The 15,058-nt window shown below is 43.4% G+C and overlaps 1 protein-coding gene across 1 annotated transcript in view; it reads right to left on the bottom strand.

Annotated features, from left to right (window-relative positions):
- The window catches only part of PCYT2 (phosphate cytidylyltransferase 2, ethanolamine), a 74,863-nt gene that overhangs the window by 20,428 nt on the left and 39,377 nt on the right, over nt 1–15,058 (bottom strand). Inside the window, exons 6-10 of the mRNA XM_082272693.1 lie at nt 13,533–13,573; nt 7,608–7,746; nt 5,878–5,960; nt 5,722–5,799; nt 25–90 (exon numbers count right to left, since the gene is read on the bottom strand). Of these exons, the coding sequence (XP_082128819.1) occupies nt 25–90; nt 5,722–5,799; nt 5,878–5,960; nt 7,608–7,746; nt 13,533–13,573 (407 nt within the window). The remainder of the gene's footprint in view (nt 1–24; nt 91–5,721; nt 5,800–5,877; nt 5,961–7,607; nt 7,747–13,532; nt 13,574–15,058) is intronic.

Below are 15,058 nucleotides of genomic sequence, written 5' to 3'. Positions count from 1 at the left end.
TATTTCTGGATAACAATGGTTTACCTTAAAATGATCCAGTAGGTCGGAAGTGACGGAATAGGGCGCTCCAATGACAACTTCTGAAACATACTGCCCCAGAAAAGGAGAAAAACAGAGATTGAGATAGCATGAGAAAACCAGAAGGCATTATTACAGAGATGGAAACCAGGGACAAAAAGAGAAGACATTGGGCAATATAAGTATTTATTAGGTCTGCGCTAACAATACTGTACCTTGTCATGGGGACAAGCGTCTTTCATAATCCCCTGGATTGCTTGTTCCCTCTAAACCAGTCTTTCTCTACCAGAATTCTGTGGAACTATAGGGTTCCTCAAGAGGTTTTTTTTGGGGTTCCTTGAGCAGGGAGCAATTTCTGTCTCTCGGTACACACTACTAACATCAGTGATATTTTTTAGCTGTCTGTAAGGGGGCAATAGTCCAACTGATCAACAATGTAAGGGGGTCCTTCTCCCACTGGCCACCAATGTAATGGACCATACACGGATAAGTAAGAAGGCATTTTTCCAGTGGACACCTATATAAAGGGGCATTTCTCTACTGAAGACCAATGAAAAAGTACACTACAGTTTTCATGTGTTTTATTTTGGGCCATTATTATGGTTTTATTTCATGATCATTACTAAAAATTATTTTGTTTTACAGAGCAGTGTGGATGTTAAAAAAAGCATCTGCTTTGGGTTTAAAAAAAAAAAAAAAAAAGGAGGAAGAAGAAGAAGAAGAAGAAAGAAGAGAGAAGAAGGAAGAAGAAGGAAGAAGGAAGAAGAAGAAAAAGAAGAAGAAGAAGGAGAAAGAAGAAGAAAAAGAAGAAGAAAAAGAAGAAGAAAAAGAAGAAGAAGAAAAAGAAGAAGAAAAAGAAGAAGAAGAAAAAGAAGAAGAAGAAGGAAGAAGAAGAAAAAGAAGAAGAAGGAAGAAGAAGAAAAAGGAAGAAGAAGAAGGAAGAAGAAGAAAAAGGAAGAAGAAGAAGGAAGAAAGAAGAAGAAGGAAGAAGGAAGAAGAAGGAAGAAGGAAGAAGGAAGAAGGAAGAAGGAAGAAGAAAGAAGAAGAAGAAGAAGAAGAAGAAAGAAGAAAGAAGAAAGAAGAAAGAAGAAAGAAGAAAGAAGAAAGAAGAAAGAAAGAAGAAAGAAAGAAGAAAGAAAGAAGAAAGAAGACATACCTAATGTCTCCATTACAAAAAAATATATTTCCCTGCACTACCAAAGAAATAATATTACATTCTTCCCACAGAGAAGAACCTCACTCCTGATTGTGCGTGATGACGTCATGTAGCTCTGCCCCGACGTATTTATTCACACCCCACGTGACTTAGTCATAGGTAAATAATCAGAAACCAAAAAAGTGTGAGCCAGGTGTGGTAGTGGACTAAGAGGGAAAGGGGGGGGGGGGGGGGACAAAGCAGGAAAAATTATCTACCAGACCTGGACAGTGGGGATTTTAATGTGCTTCTAAAATACTGGAAACATATATGTCCACATGTAATATAAAATAAAAATATATATTTTATTGAAATATTACATACAATCCGCTAAAATGGATACAATCAAAATCAGAAATGAAAATATTTGTACATAACAGGTCACATGACCTTAGTGTGAATCATGTAATCTGCTGATGGATCAACGCGTTTCGCTCAACTAGCTTCTTCAGGATCCAAACAGTGTTTGAAGCATTGTATTGGATGTATATTGATATGTAATGTTGTGTATTTTAGATCAGGAGTTTCCAAACTGTGGGTCGGGACCCACTGGTGGGTCGCGAGCTTTGTTTGAGTGGGTCGCGATGAGCCAGAAATAGCGGAGAGCGGACACGCCTAAATTGTGCTGTGCGAGCCCAGGAGCCAGAGCAGTCATATCGCAATGGATTCAGGACCCCACCCACGCAGTTTACGGAGGCTGGTCTGCATTTCCCACGAGGAGGATACTTGCATCAGTGAGTACGTATGTGGGCTGTTATGTAGGGTATTTTCATGGGGTGCAGAGCCAGCTACTCAGTCCTGCTGGCGGCAGCGGTTGTGGCTAGACTGGCGGCGGGATTCTCTCAGCTATAGCGGGCAGAGACAGCAGCCTCTGTGTCATAGAAGGACCAGGTGGCCCGGCGGTGTCAGGAGTTCATGGCAGCTTCTGTGACCCCAGTAAAGGATCTGAAGGAGAGGATCCAGGACACCAAGACCAGCGTAGAGCTTCTCATCATGGAAACTCTGGGTGAGGGTTGCTGGGCCCTGGAGAGGGCAACCAGGGGTTTCACCTTCACTGTGGACTGCTGGGAGAGGAAGGAGGGTGAGTGCCATATAGCCTTATATTTATCTATATATTAATTAAGTTTATTCAATAAGAAATTGAAAAGTAGTAAATTGATATTTTTATTTTAACATCCCCCCTCCCTTTAAAACATGTATTATTATTATTTGCATTTTTTATAGCACCAACAAATTCTGTAGTGCTTTACAATATTCAATTACAAGCAAGTGGGTCCCAAAAAATAATTGTATTCAGAAGTGGGTCTCGGCCCAAAAAGGTTTGGGAAGCCCTGTTTTAGATACTATGACATTTTGAAAATCTGTCTGATATGCATGCGCTGTTTGGATCCTGAAGAAGCTAGTTGAGTGAAATGTGTTGATCCATCAGCAGATTACATAATTCTCACCGTTGATCCATCAGCAGATTACATGATTCACACTAAGGTCATGTGACCTGTTATGTACATGTATTTTCATTTCTGATTTTGATTGTATCCATTTTAGCGGATTGTATGTAATATTTCAATGAAATATATATATTTCTTCTATATTATATGTGGAAATATATGTTTCCAGTATTTCAGAGGCACATTAAAATCCCCACTGTCCAGGTCTGGTAGATAATTGTTCCTGCTTTGTCCCCCCCCCCCCTCCCTCTTAGTCCACTACCACACCTGGCTCACACTTTTTTGTTTTTTTACTATTTAGGGGCCGGTGCCATTAATCGGCCATACTGTCCATCCCTCTCCATACAATTTTTTATCATAGGTAAATCATATTTATTGCATTTATTTATTGTGCTTATTATAAGCACATATAATTGATTATAGGGTTATTTGGCACATTTGCATTATCACATGGAGATCTCTTTTGATGTTATAAACTATAAAGAAATTATCTGAGATTGCGCTGCACTTGTTTTTTGGAAATTTCTAAGGTCTCTATTATTATATCTAAAATTTACTGATCACACTAATGTACTCTATACTGTACATGTACTTATTCATCAAGGGATCCTCAAGACCTGAAAATGATTTTAAAGGGTAACTCCACTTTCGTGGGGGAAAAAAATAGCAAATAAAGAAAAAAATAATCTAGCGTATACAATTGCGACACAAATCATATTACAATTGAATGTTATTAAAAGTGACTTTTCCTTTTCAATCTGCAGTCACTGTAATTTTCTTAAAATGCAATGCATTATGGCTACCTGGAGTTGTTCTGTATACAATGTGTACAGAATGCCCCCCCCCAGAAACATAATTTCCTGCTTGTGTGATTGGCTCACTGATTTTCCCAGAAGTCTGCACTAAGATGCAAATCAGATTTCAGTCATCCCCTGCAACACAAATGTCATTTGAGATCATCCCAATAGGAACACATCTAAAGGGATGCAGGCCCAGGAGATTTCCTCATTGGTGCCCTGCAGGTGCACAGCTGGTTGATAATTATGAAACCACTCCAATTAGACTCACTTTCCCATATGGGCACAGAAAACCACACAGGGATTGCTCTACAGGGATCCTCAAACTACGGCCCTCCAGCTGTTGCAGGACTACACGTCCCATGAGGCATTGTAAAACTCTGACATTCACAGACATGACTAGGCATGATGGGAATTGTAGTTCCTGAACAACTGGAGGGCTAAAGTTTGAAGACCCCTGGTCTAGAATAAGAAAAGGTAGGAATCTGCAACACAGTTTGTTAAAATCCTTGCAATCTACTTAGATCACTCAGAGGGGAATGTTTTTTTTTTTCTCAACAAAAGTGGAGTTACACTTTAAGGGTTCCTCTGTGTTAAAAAAAAAAAAAAGGTTGCTCCAGACAGAGGAATCTAACCTTTCACAAAATTGGAGGTTGAAATCGCCAAGCCCCACCCCGACCCCACCATTCAATAGTGGAACGTCAGACTGACCAATAAAGGCCCTTTAGACAGTTAAAGGACCACTAAAAACAAAAACATTGTATCCTGGTAGCTGTACGTGGTTAACCACTTAAGCCCCGGAAGATTTTACCCCCATTCCGACCAGGGGGTATTTTGCGATTCGGCACTGCGTGACTTTAACGGACAATTGCGCGGTCGTGCGACGCTGTACCTAAACGAATTTGGCGTCCTTTTTTTCCCACAAACAGAGCTTTCTTTTGGTGGTATTTGATCACCTGTGCGATTTTTTGATCACGCGCTATAAACAAAAAAAGAGCGTCAATTTTGCAAAAATAGCAATATTTTTCACATTTTTTTATATGAAATTCCCCCCCAAAAAAATGTAAAAATCAAAATTTTTTAACATTTCCGGCCAATTTGTTTTATGCTACCTATGTTTGGTAAAAAAAATCGCAAAAAGCGTATTTTGATTGGTTTGCGCAAAAGTTATTGCGTTTACTAACAAAGGGAAAGATTTTTGTCATTTTTGTTGTTTTTTTTTTTAACGCGTAATGGCGGCGATCTGCGATTTTTTTTGCGGTACTGCGACATTGCGGCGGACAGATCGGACCCTTGACTGACATTTTTGACACTTTTGGGGTTACCAGTGACATTTCTACAGTAATCAGTGCTATATATATGCACTGTTACTGTAAAAATACACTGGTAGTGAAGGGGTTAACTTTATTTGGGAGGGAGGGGCTGTGTGTGTCCCTAGGGGCGTGCTTTCTACTGTGATTGGCTGTGGCTTGAGATGTAAGGACACTGATCAACGGATCTACATAGTAGATCCATGTGATCAGTGTCTTTACAGCGAGGAGAATGACAGGTGGCTTGTTTACACAAGCTGCCCAACATTCTCCCTCTCTCCCGCCGATCGCCGAGTGGCCGGCGGACATCGGGTCCGCTGGTCACACGCGCGGGGGGGTCCATGACCACGCGGGAGCGGGAGCGCGTATCAAAATACGCTTTTTGAGATTTTTTTTACCAAACATAGGTAGCATAAAACAAATTGGCCGAAAATGTAAAAAAATTTTGATTTTTAAATGTTTTTTTTTGGGGAATTTCATATAAAAAAATGTGAAAAATATTGCTATTTTTGCAAAATTGACGCTCTTTTTTTGTTTATAGCGCGTGATCAAAAAATCGCACAGGTGATCAAATACCACCAAAAGAAAGCTCTGTTTGTGGGAAAAAAAGGACGCCAAATTCGTTTAGGTACAGCGTCGCAATTGTCCGTTAAAGTCACGCAGTGCCGAATCGCAAAATACCCCCTGGTCGGAATGGGGGTAAAATCTTCCGGGGCTTAAGTGGTTAAAAGGTGTTAACTGCAGTTGGGATTCAATTTGTCATTTACGTAAAGTTCTTTGAAAACTCTATGTCCACCCAAGACATGTCCACAGGATGACAACATTGCTGCACAATTTCACAGCTGAACAGACAGCATTGTCATTCTATCACAGATTGGGGCAGCTTCTTAAAAGCTGGAGATCCCAACTAGCCAACTAAAGAGCAAATGGAAACGGGGAAGTTTGACACTCACCCTGCAGGCCAGAACACTCAGCGTCCTCTCATGGATGTTCATGATGGGGTAATTCTTCCTCTTGTAATGGTTGACTTCCTGCAGACAAAACAGGGTCACAGGGGAGCAAGAACTACAAATTCAATGTCAAAGCCACAGATGACATCTCCAACTAACCTGATCGAAATGCAAGCCCACAATGATGTACGGCTTGGGAGCCAAGCTGTGCGCCTTCTCCAGGAAGTCTATATGGCCGATGTCTGTAGAAAATTGTTAAAGGAGTTTCCCATGAGATTGGTGAAGATTACCCATTATGGCTGGAGAAGTGCACTACCCTTACCAGTGTCAAGGGTGCCTTAAACCCCCTGGGACTTAAGCCCCCTCAAGGGGTTTCTTAAGCCTGGGAGTTAAGCCCTGCCCCCACTGTGCCTTAAGCCCCCTGAGACCTAAGCCTGGAGGGGACTTGTCACTTGGTGGGGACCTGCTTCAGGGCAGGGGGACAGTGAGGAGCACCGCTAAGGGTGGCCATGCAACGACCGCCTTTCCCTCCTGGCTAGCTTGGCCCAAGGCCTAGGAAAGCCTGCCATCACCATTCGGAATGCTCATAGAGGAGCCAAAGGCCGGTACAGGCAGAGGGTCCTCTATGACGGTTTATTGGGCTGTGGTGCTAGGCATGGCCCGGCAGACCTCCCTCTCCCACCTCTTAGCCAAACAGAGGGAAGCAGTAATCTGCCCACCAGCCGCTCAATTGCGATTACAAGCAGTGGGAGGGGATGACCCCCCCCCCCTCCTGCGGCTCTCTCGGGTTCTCCAGTCCTACTGGGAGACCTGAGCAACAAGCCAACACATCTGCCGGCTTGGGGGACAGCCAAGCAAAGCTGGGATCGGCTTTGATTGGCTGTTCGTAACAGGAAACCAGGAGCGATGACATGACACCACTTCCTGCTTACTCGAAAATTATCGGCGCCACTTTTTAAAAAGCTAAAACATTCAAAAACACCGATCTTGGTGTATTGAATACTTTTAGGTGCAGAGGAGTGATTTGGGGTCTTATAGACCCCAGATCTTTCAATAAAGAGTACCTGTCATGTGCCTATTGCTGTCACAAGGATGTTAACATTCCTTGTGTCAGCAATAAAAGTAAAAATAAAAATAAATCAACAGTGTAAAAAAAAAAAAAAAAATCAAATAAATTATTAATAAAAACGTTTTTTTTTTTTAAAGTTCCCGTCCTCCTGCGCAAACAGCGATTGTCTCACACATGTGAGATATCACCGCGAACATCAGATCATGGGCAGTAATTCTATATATGGCACGTGGACGAATCATCTTTCATCTTCATTGTGAACAGCTGCTGCTTTCCCATCAGACCCTGAGACAAGAACAGTATACCACAGCTGGGATGGGACAAATTTAGAATTTAGACGGGGGGGGGGGGGGTTTGGTTGGTTTTGGTCCTGCCTAGTGTGTTGTGTCTCCTTTCAAAGGCCACTCACAGGGTGGGGGAGGGGGGGGGGGGAAGAGGGGAAGAAATCCAATTTTGAGACGGCACTCAGGATATTATGATGAAATCAAACGTTTCTTTATTCCTCATGAATAGAATAGACAGACAGTGTGCAAACAGACGTGTCAGGTTGACGCGTTTCATGACGTTGTAGGTCGCTTACTCATAACCACACGGGGGGGGGGGGGAGAGGGGACCTGTAAGTGAAAGTAAAACTGCAGTTGAGAAAGTTCAGGTTCTCTCCTCTACTAGACAGTGCTGTGCTGTGTATTTTATTTTTGGGTTCAGCTGTTTGCCTGGAGTTCAACTTTAAAGTCGGTAGAACCGGGTCTTATGGGAAACCATGACAACTAAGTACGGAAACTGGAAACACGGCATTGTTAGCATTCATGTCAAAGGATACGGAAAAGATCAAAGGCTCCAGCGACGTATATTATGGTGTCTCCGGGTTCAGGATCTTTCCCTGAGGCAAACTGCATAATCTTCTGTGATGTCTGAAGAAACTGAGAGACCCCTGTCCACGGGCTGCGACCTCTGGCATCCTATAGAAGACAATATACATTATTGGGTCGATTTACTAAACCTGGAGAGTGCAAAATCGGGTGCAGCTGTGCATGGGAGCCAATCAGCTTCTAACTTCAGCTTGTTCAATTAGGGCTCCTTCACACAGGCGAATCGCCTGTCAGTTTTTTTGGCGGATCTGAACGGTCCCCCCATGCATCTCTATGTCCGCTGACATCCGATCCGATCCATCAAATCTGGACGGATGGAAACCCTATTATGGAAATCCCCCATGCATCTCTATGGGGGATCGGATGTCAGCGGAGACATGTCTGCTGACATCCGATCCGATCCGTCGAATCTGGATGGATGGAAACCCTATTATGGAAACCCCCCATGCATCTCTATGGGGGATCGGATGTCAGCGGAGATATGTCCGCTGACATCCGATCCGATCCATCAAATCTGGACGGATGGAAACCCTATTATGGAAATCCCCCATGCATCTCTATGGGGGATCGGATGTCAGCGGAGATATGTCCACTGACATTCGATCCGATCCGTCAAATCTGGACGGATGGAAACCCTATTATGGAAACCCCCCATGCATCTCTATGGGGGATCGGATGTCAGCGGAGACATGTCCGCTGACATCCGATCCGATCCGTCAAATCTGGACGGATGGAAACCCTATTATGGAAACCCCCCATGCATCTCTATGGGGGATCGGATGTCAGCGGAGAGATGTCCGCTGACATCTGATCCGATCCGTCAAATCTGTACGGATGGAAACCCTATTTTCCATCTGTCCAGCGGATCGGATTGGATGGGATCGGATGAGAACAGACCAACGGTCCGTTCCCATCCGATTTCCCCATAGAGATGTATGGGGAACTGACAGCTGTGTCTCAGCACACAGTATGGAGAACAGCTGTCATCCTCCTGCTCAGCGGGGGATCGGCGGATCCATCCCCTGCTGAGATAAACAGAGTCCGCTGACGGATGGATAGTGTGAAAGAGCCCTTTAGCTTTTTTTTTCTCAAGAAAAAAATAACTTTATTTAGAAACAGAGTATAAAACATAGTACAGCCAGTAGTCAAACGTGTTCCAGAGCGTCTTTTCCAACATATATCTACAGCTTATCTTTATATAAAATTAGCATTGTATACAATGTCACACATCCACGGCCCACCCCACAGAATCTTTGCTAGTAAGCACAGGGAGATCAAATATGCTATAGCACCGAGTCGTAAGTAGCTCCCCCTCCAGGTGTCGGCGAATAACACCAGCACTGGGTAATCTATCAAGACAGAACCAATTCCACCGGGGCCAAGCCTGGTGTATCGAGCCACATATTCCTCAACTTTTTCAAATTTACCCATACATCCCCTGTGTTACCATATACACTTTTCAAGTCTAAAGGCCCGTACACACGATACGAAAATTGGAAGGGAAATTTCGTCCGAAGAACGATCTGCCGATTTTCCGATTGTTAGTATAGTGCTTTCAAAAGCAGATTACGGATTTTCGGACGACAAAAACTGGATGTGCAGGCTATAAAATTTTCGTACGTCAACACAACGTCCGATTTTCGTTTAATCAGTACAGTTTTCGTCTGAAAAAAATCGTAAGAGCAAGACTAGGCATGCTCAGAGATGAAAGGACGCAAACAAATCTATCCAACACATGGCATCACTTCTGAAGTAGAACTCTGTCATACGGGAAATTTCATACGAAAATAACCTCTTCACTTTCCACATCAGACAAGCATGCAACAAAAAACGGACGACAGATCCTTCGATAATCTGATGGTGTGTATGGGGCTTAAGAGTGTCACCCATCTGAGATATCCACTCCCCAACCGTAGGGGGCGGTCGGTGAATATCCAAGGTCTCAGGATCACTCTGCGGGCCGGAAACACGGCTCTTGCTACGGCTTGTTTAACCAATTTAGGACCGGAGGATTTTCCTGCTTTACGTCCAGGCCACTTTTTGCAACTTGGCACTGCGCAACTTTAACTGACAATTGCGCGGTCATGCAACCCTGTACCTAAACAAAATTTACATCCTTTTTTTCCCACAAACAGAGCTTTCTTTTGGTGGTATTTGATCACCTGTGTACTTTTCATTTTTTGCGATATTAATAAAAAAAGAGCAACAATTTTAAAAAAATAACAATATTTTTCTACTTTGACAGTTAAAAAATATCCAATATATTACATTTTTGTCATATATTTAGGCCAAAATGTATTTAGCTACATGTCTTTGACAAAAAAATTCTCAATGAGCGTATTTTTAACCGCTTTAAGACCGAAAGATTTTACCCCATTCCTAACCAGGCCCCATTTTGCGATTCGGCACTGCGTTAATTTAATGGACAATTGCGCGGTCGTGCGACGCTGTACCCAAATTACATTTATGTCCTTTTTTTCCCCTCACAAACAGAGCTTTCTTTTGGTGGTATTTGATCACCTGTGCGATTTTTACTTTTTGCACTATAAACAAAAAAAGAGCAACAATTTTAAAAAAAATAACAATATTTTTCAAATTTTTTTATATGAAATTCCCCCCCAAAAAAATGTAAAAATCAAAATTTTTAAACATTTTAGGCCAATTTGTTTTCTGCTACATATTTTTGGTAAAAAAAAAAATCGCAATAAGCGTATTTTGATTGGTTTGCGCAAAAGTTATCGCAGCTACTAACTACGGGAAATTTATGTCATTTTTATTGTTTTTTTTTTTTAACTAGTAATGGCGGTGAGCTGCGATTTTTTTTGCGGGACTGCGACATTGCAGCAGACAGATCGGACCCCTAACTGACATTTTTGACACTTTGGGGGGGGGGGGGGGGGACCGGTGACCTTACTACAGTAATCAGTGCTATAAATATGCATTGTTACTGTAATAATGACACTGGCAGGGAAGGGGGTAACTTTATTGGTGATCAAGGGGTTAATGTATGCCTGGTGCTTACTGACGTGTGTGGGGGGAGGGGATTGTGTGACACAGCAACAGATCGCAGGTTCAGCTATGCTGAATCCTGCAATCTGACCCTGCCTGTCACATAGGTCTCTTCCCCGATCGTCGGGGATCGAGTGAGGAGATCCGCCTGCTTGTGTAAACAAAGCGGGGCGGATCTCCTCACTCGATCCCCGACAATCGGGGAAGAGTGGCGGAGATCACCGCCACTCCTCCCCTGGCCCGACTCCCGCTGAATACAGCGGGAGCAAGCCTCCGGCGGCGCGCCGCCCACAAGGGGAGGAGTCCAGCGACCGCAGTACGCTCCATGTGAGCGGTCGGCAAGTGGTTAATGATTTCTTCCACCTGGAGATCACCCAAAATACACATTTCTTGGGATCTTCACTTAAAGAAGTCTGAAATACCTTATTAATGGTCTCCAGCACCCCCCTCCAGTAGATGTGCAGCTTTGGGCACCTCCACAATTAAGCTTTCACAAAAAAAAAAAAACTGGAAGCTGATTGGTTTCTATGGAGAGCTGCACCAGATTTTGCATTCTCCAGGTTTAGCAAATAAACACTTATGTGTGTGTAGAGATTTCAGCATACAGACCAAGAAAGAAACACAGATCAAAAAGGACCTTATTTATCAAAGAGTGAGGGAACAAATATCTGGTACGTCATTGGTCTTCAAGTGGTTGTACTGGGAAGATATGCAGCTGCAGGCATCACCCGGTACCGTTTTTTCTTTAGAGCCGGCAGTCGGCTCTCTCGTAATAGCAATAGGAGCAGCTAACTAGCCACTCCACTGCTATTACAAGCAGAGGGAGGGGAGCCTCCCCCCTCCTTCCGTGGCTCTTTCGGGCTCTCCTGTCCTACCAGTAGACCAAAGCTCCCAGCTAGCGTGTCCACCGGCTGGCAGGACAGCCAGACAAAGCTAGGATCAGCTTTGATTAGCTGCTCAGTATAGTAACCCGGAAGCGATGATCAGTTCTGGTTTATCCGGAAGTCGATGGCATCATTTTCTAAAAATCTAAAGCATTCAAAAACACAGATCTTGATGCGATCGAATGCTTTGAAGCACAGAGGAGTAATTTGCTGTCACAAGGATGGTTACACCCCCCCCCCCCCGTTCTAGCGCACAATTGTAAACGCATACGTCGGTCCAACGCACACACAAACAGAAGCGCTTCACTCATTTCACATTTTATTATGTTACAGCCTTATTCCATTGTTTTCCTCCAAATTCTACATAAAATCCCCCATAATGACAACGTGAAAGTGACGATTCTGATGTCTCTTTCTGGCACATAGATGTGGAATTTGGGAAATTTATCAAATGATTCTTCAGAATTTCCAACGGAGCGATGAGCCAGAAAGAGACATCAGAATCCTCGCTGTCCTCACTTTCTGTACCTGATGACCAATTTTCCCACCAATCGCTATCGCTCAGTTCTTCAAGTAACTCCGTATCGCTGTCGCTGTTTTCCAGTTCGTCTAAAAGCGCTTTTGCGCAAAAAAAGAACGCTTTTTGGACGCCATGGTCGTTCTCTATTTTCCAGGCACAAAGAACTGGAAAAGCACAGGCAGGGCACTGGAAAAGTCACCAGGTGAAATCCTGTGGTGAGATGGGATGATACAGTGTAATCCGTTACCGATCACAGCTTTCTATCATCTCATTTGGTGTATTTTCATTTTTGAATTTGCCGCCGGTTCCACCCCCCCCTGGGTCGCAACGCTCGCAGGGAAGGGAACCGGAAGACAGGTGGTGGCATCGGCCGAGCACACAGTGGTAGGACGGTGGGAGAGGACGGCGGGGGGAGGACGGCGGGGGGAGGACGGCATATATAAAACAACAAATTTCCATGCAAAACAATGTACCGCTTTTAGCACAGAAATCCGGACATAATCAGACCGCAAGGAGGTTAACCTCTGTATGTTCCAACTTGTTAGACACATAGTTTTTCCCACAGATTGTGGATCACCAATTGGAGAGTCCACAAGTGGTGGACACCGAACGCGTTACGAAGACGGTTTTCCTTATTCATCTTGAGGGATATACAAAAACTAAATGGGAGACTATCTTCTATAATAGAAACATGCCATTAGATACTTATTTACAATAAGAGTGTTCCTCCCCAGCTTCAGGCAAGGCAAGGTGGAAAATCAGGTGTCAAATTTAAAAAAAACGAATTATGTTTTTTTTATGCTAAATGAGTTTGGTATTGGAATACACAGCATCTGTAAAGCCCCGTACACACGTACTGATCGTCGGCCGAACGATCGGCCGTCTTTTGTCCAGTGCTGTCCTGTCGGTTGAAAACTGCAAAAGACTGCACACGAATTTTGTCGGCCAACAACAGCCGACTGCAGAAGTGATGTCATGTGATGGTTAACTTTCCCTGTGTTTTTCCTTTTCTGAGCATGCCCAGTCTTGCTAATCTGCTGTCTTTCGGCCGAAATCTGTACTGACTGGCGAACAATCGGCCGTTCTGGTGTTGGCCAACAAAAATTTTAATGCCTGCATGACAGATTCTGTTCGGCCGAAAATGCGCTGTCAGCTGTCGGAAGCATCATACTAACAAGCCTACAATCGGCCGATCAGTCGTCGGCTGAATATTTACGGCCGACAATCGCTACGTGTGTACGGGGCTTAAGGGGCTGAAGGAGCCCAATATCTTCAGCAGGGATCCTCAAACTACGGCCCTCCAGCTGTTGAAGGAACTACACCTCCCATGAGGCATTGTAAAACTCTGACATTCACAGACATGATGAGGCATGATGGGAATTGTAGTTCCTAAACACCTGGAAGGCCATAGTTTGAAGACCCCTGATCTGGAGTGTCACCCATCCCCTGCAATAGACACTCACCTTACCAAAGTTGTCTTGGTGCCGTTTATAGTCTTGAGTAGCTGTAGCTTCCTGTAAGAGTGACCAGAGATTAGTCATATGGTTATAACAGGCTGCGTAATGTTCATTAATAAGGTAAGCCACAACTTGATGAGGCCCTGAATTCATGAATCCATCAATAAATTTATTTTTTTCTTTTACTATGTTTTTATTGAAGAATTGCAAAGAAAATACAAACATCCAAATAGAACATTTTCCATTTTCTGCCAGCATAGCACTGGTTAGGAGATGTCGGCAATGCCCCAGGAACAATCCCAATAAGCGTATATTGATTGGTTCGTGCAAAAGTTATACTTTCTACAAACTATAGGATATATTTATGGAACATTTGTTTATTTATTTATTTAAAGAGGAAGTAAACCCACTTTGTTGACATTTACCTACAGGTAAGCCTACATTCAGGCATACCTATAGGTGCTGCAAATATCTCCTAAACTTTCACCATTTAGGAGATATTTACATTACATGCAGCCGATGACGTCATCGGCGCATGCGCTCTGAAGGAGTAAAAATCGAACAAAAAAAAAAAAAAACCTGCAAGACAAAGGCATAATGAGCTAGTATGCATCGCATACTAGCTCATTATGTATTACGTATTTATGTATTATGTGTTACGTATTTATGTATGTATTACCTTAGAACGAAGCCCCGACACGGACCCCCGGACATCGCTGCGGGTGCTGCCATGATCCCTCGTCGTCTCTTCCGGGTTCGGCGGCTCTGGCGCTGTGATTGGCCGGAGCCGCGCCGACGTCACTCCCGCGCGCATTTTCCGGCAAGCTCCCGGCAAGTAAAACTGAAGGTCCATCCGGACCTTCAGAGCGCATGCGGCGCTCGCGCGAGCGGCTGCATGCACTGCAAATATCTCCTAAACCGTGCCGGTTTAGGAGATATTAAATGTACCAACAGGTAAGCCTTATTATAGGCTTACCTGTAGGTAAAAGTGTCAAAAAGCGGGATACTACCACTTAGAGCTGCACGATTCTGGCCAAAATGAGAATCACGATTTTTTAGCTTGGAATAAAGATCTCGATTCTCTGTGTAACAAAAAAAATTGGGATAACTTTACTGTTACGTTTTTTTTTTATTCATTAAAGTTTATTAATTGCGTTTGAAAGACTGCTGCGCAAATACAGTGTGACATAAAATATTACAACAATCGCCATTTTATTCTGTAGGGTCTCTGCTAAAAAAATATATAAAATGTTTGGGGGTTCTAAGTACTTTTCTAGCAAAAAAAAATGATTTTAAACTTGCAAGCAACAAGTGTCATAAAAAGGTCTAGTCTTTAAGAGGTTAAACTTCCTTTCTCCCTGGCAGAGGGAAGGAAAAGATACAATGTAATCATTTTGTTTATAGTTACTGGGAGACTCATAATGCTGATAGGCGTTTTCGGGAGGAAAGATACAATGTAATCATTTTGTTTATAGTTACTGGGAGTTTTCCACAGCTGTTTTCTCTGCTCCCTCAGCTATGCAAAGAATCGA

Source organism: Pelophylax lessonae (genome assembly GCF_965119305.1).
Source record: "Pelophylax lessonae genome assembly, chromosome: 11".
In the NCBI taxonomy this organism is placed as follows: Eukaryota; Metazoa; Chordata; class Amphibia; order Anura; family Ranidae; genus Pelophylax; species Pelophylax lessonae.
This window is presented reverse-complemented; position numbering and strand designations above follow the sequence as displayed.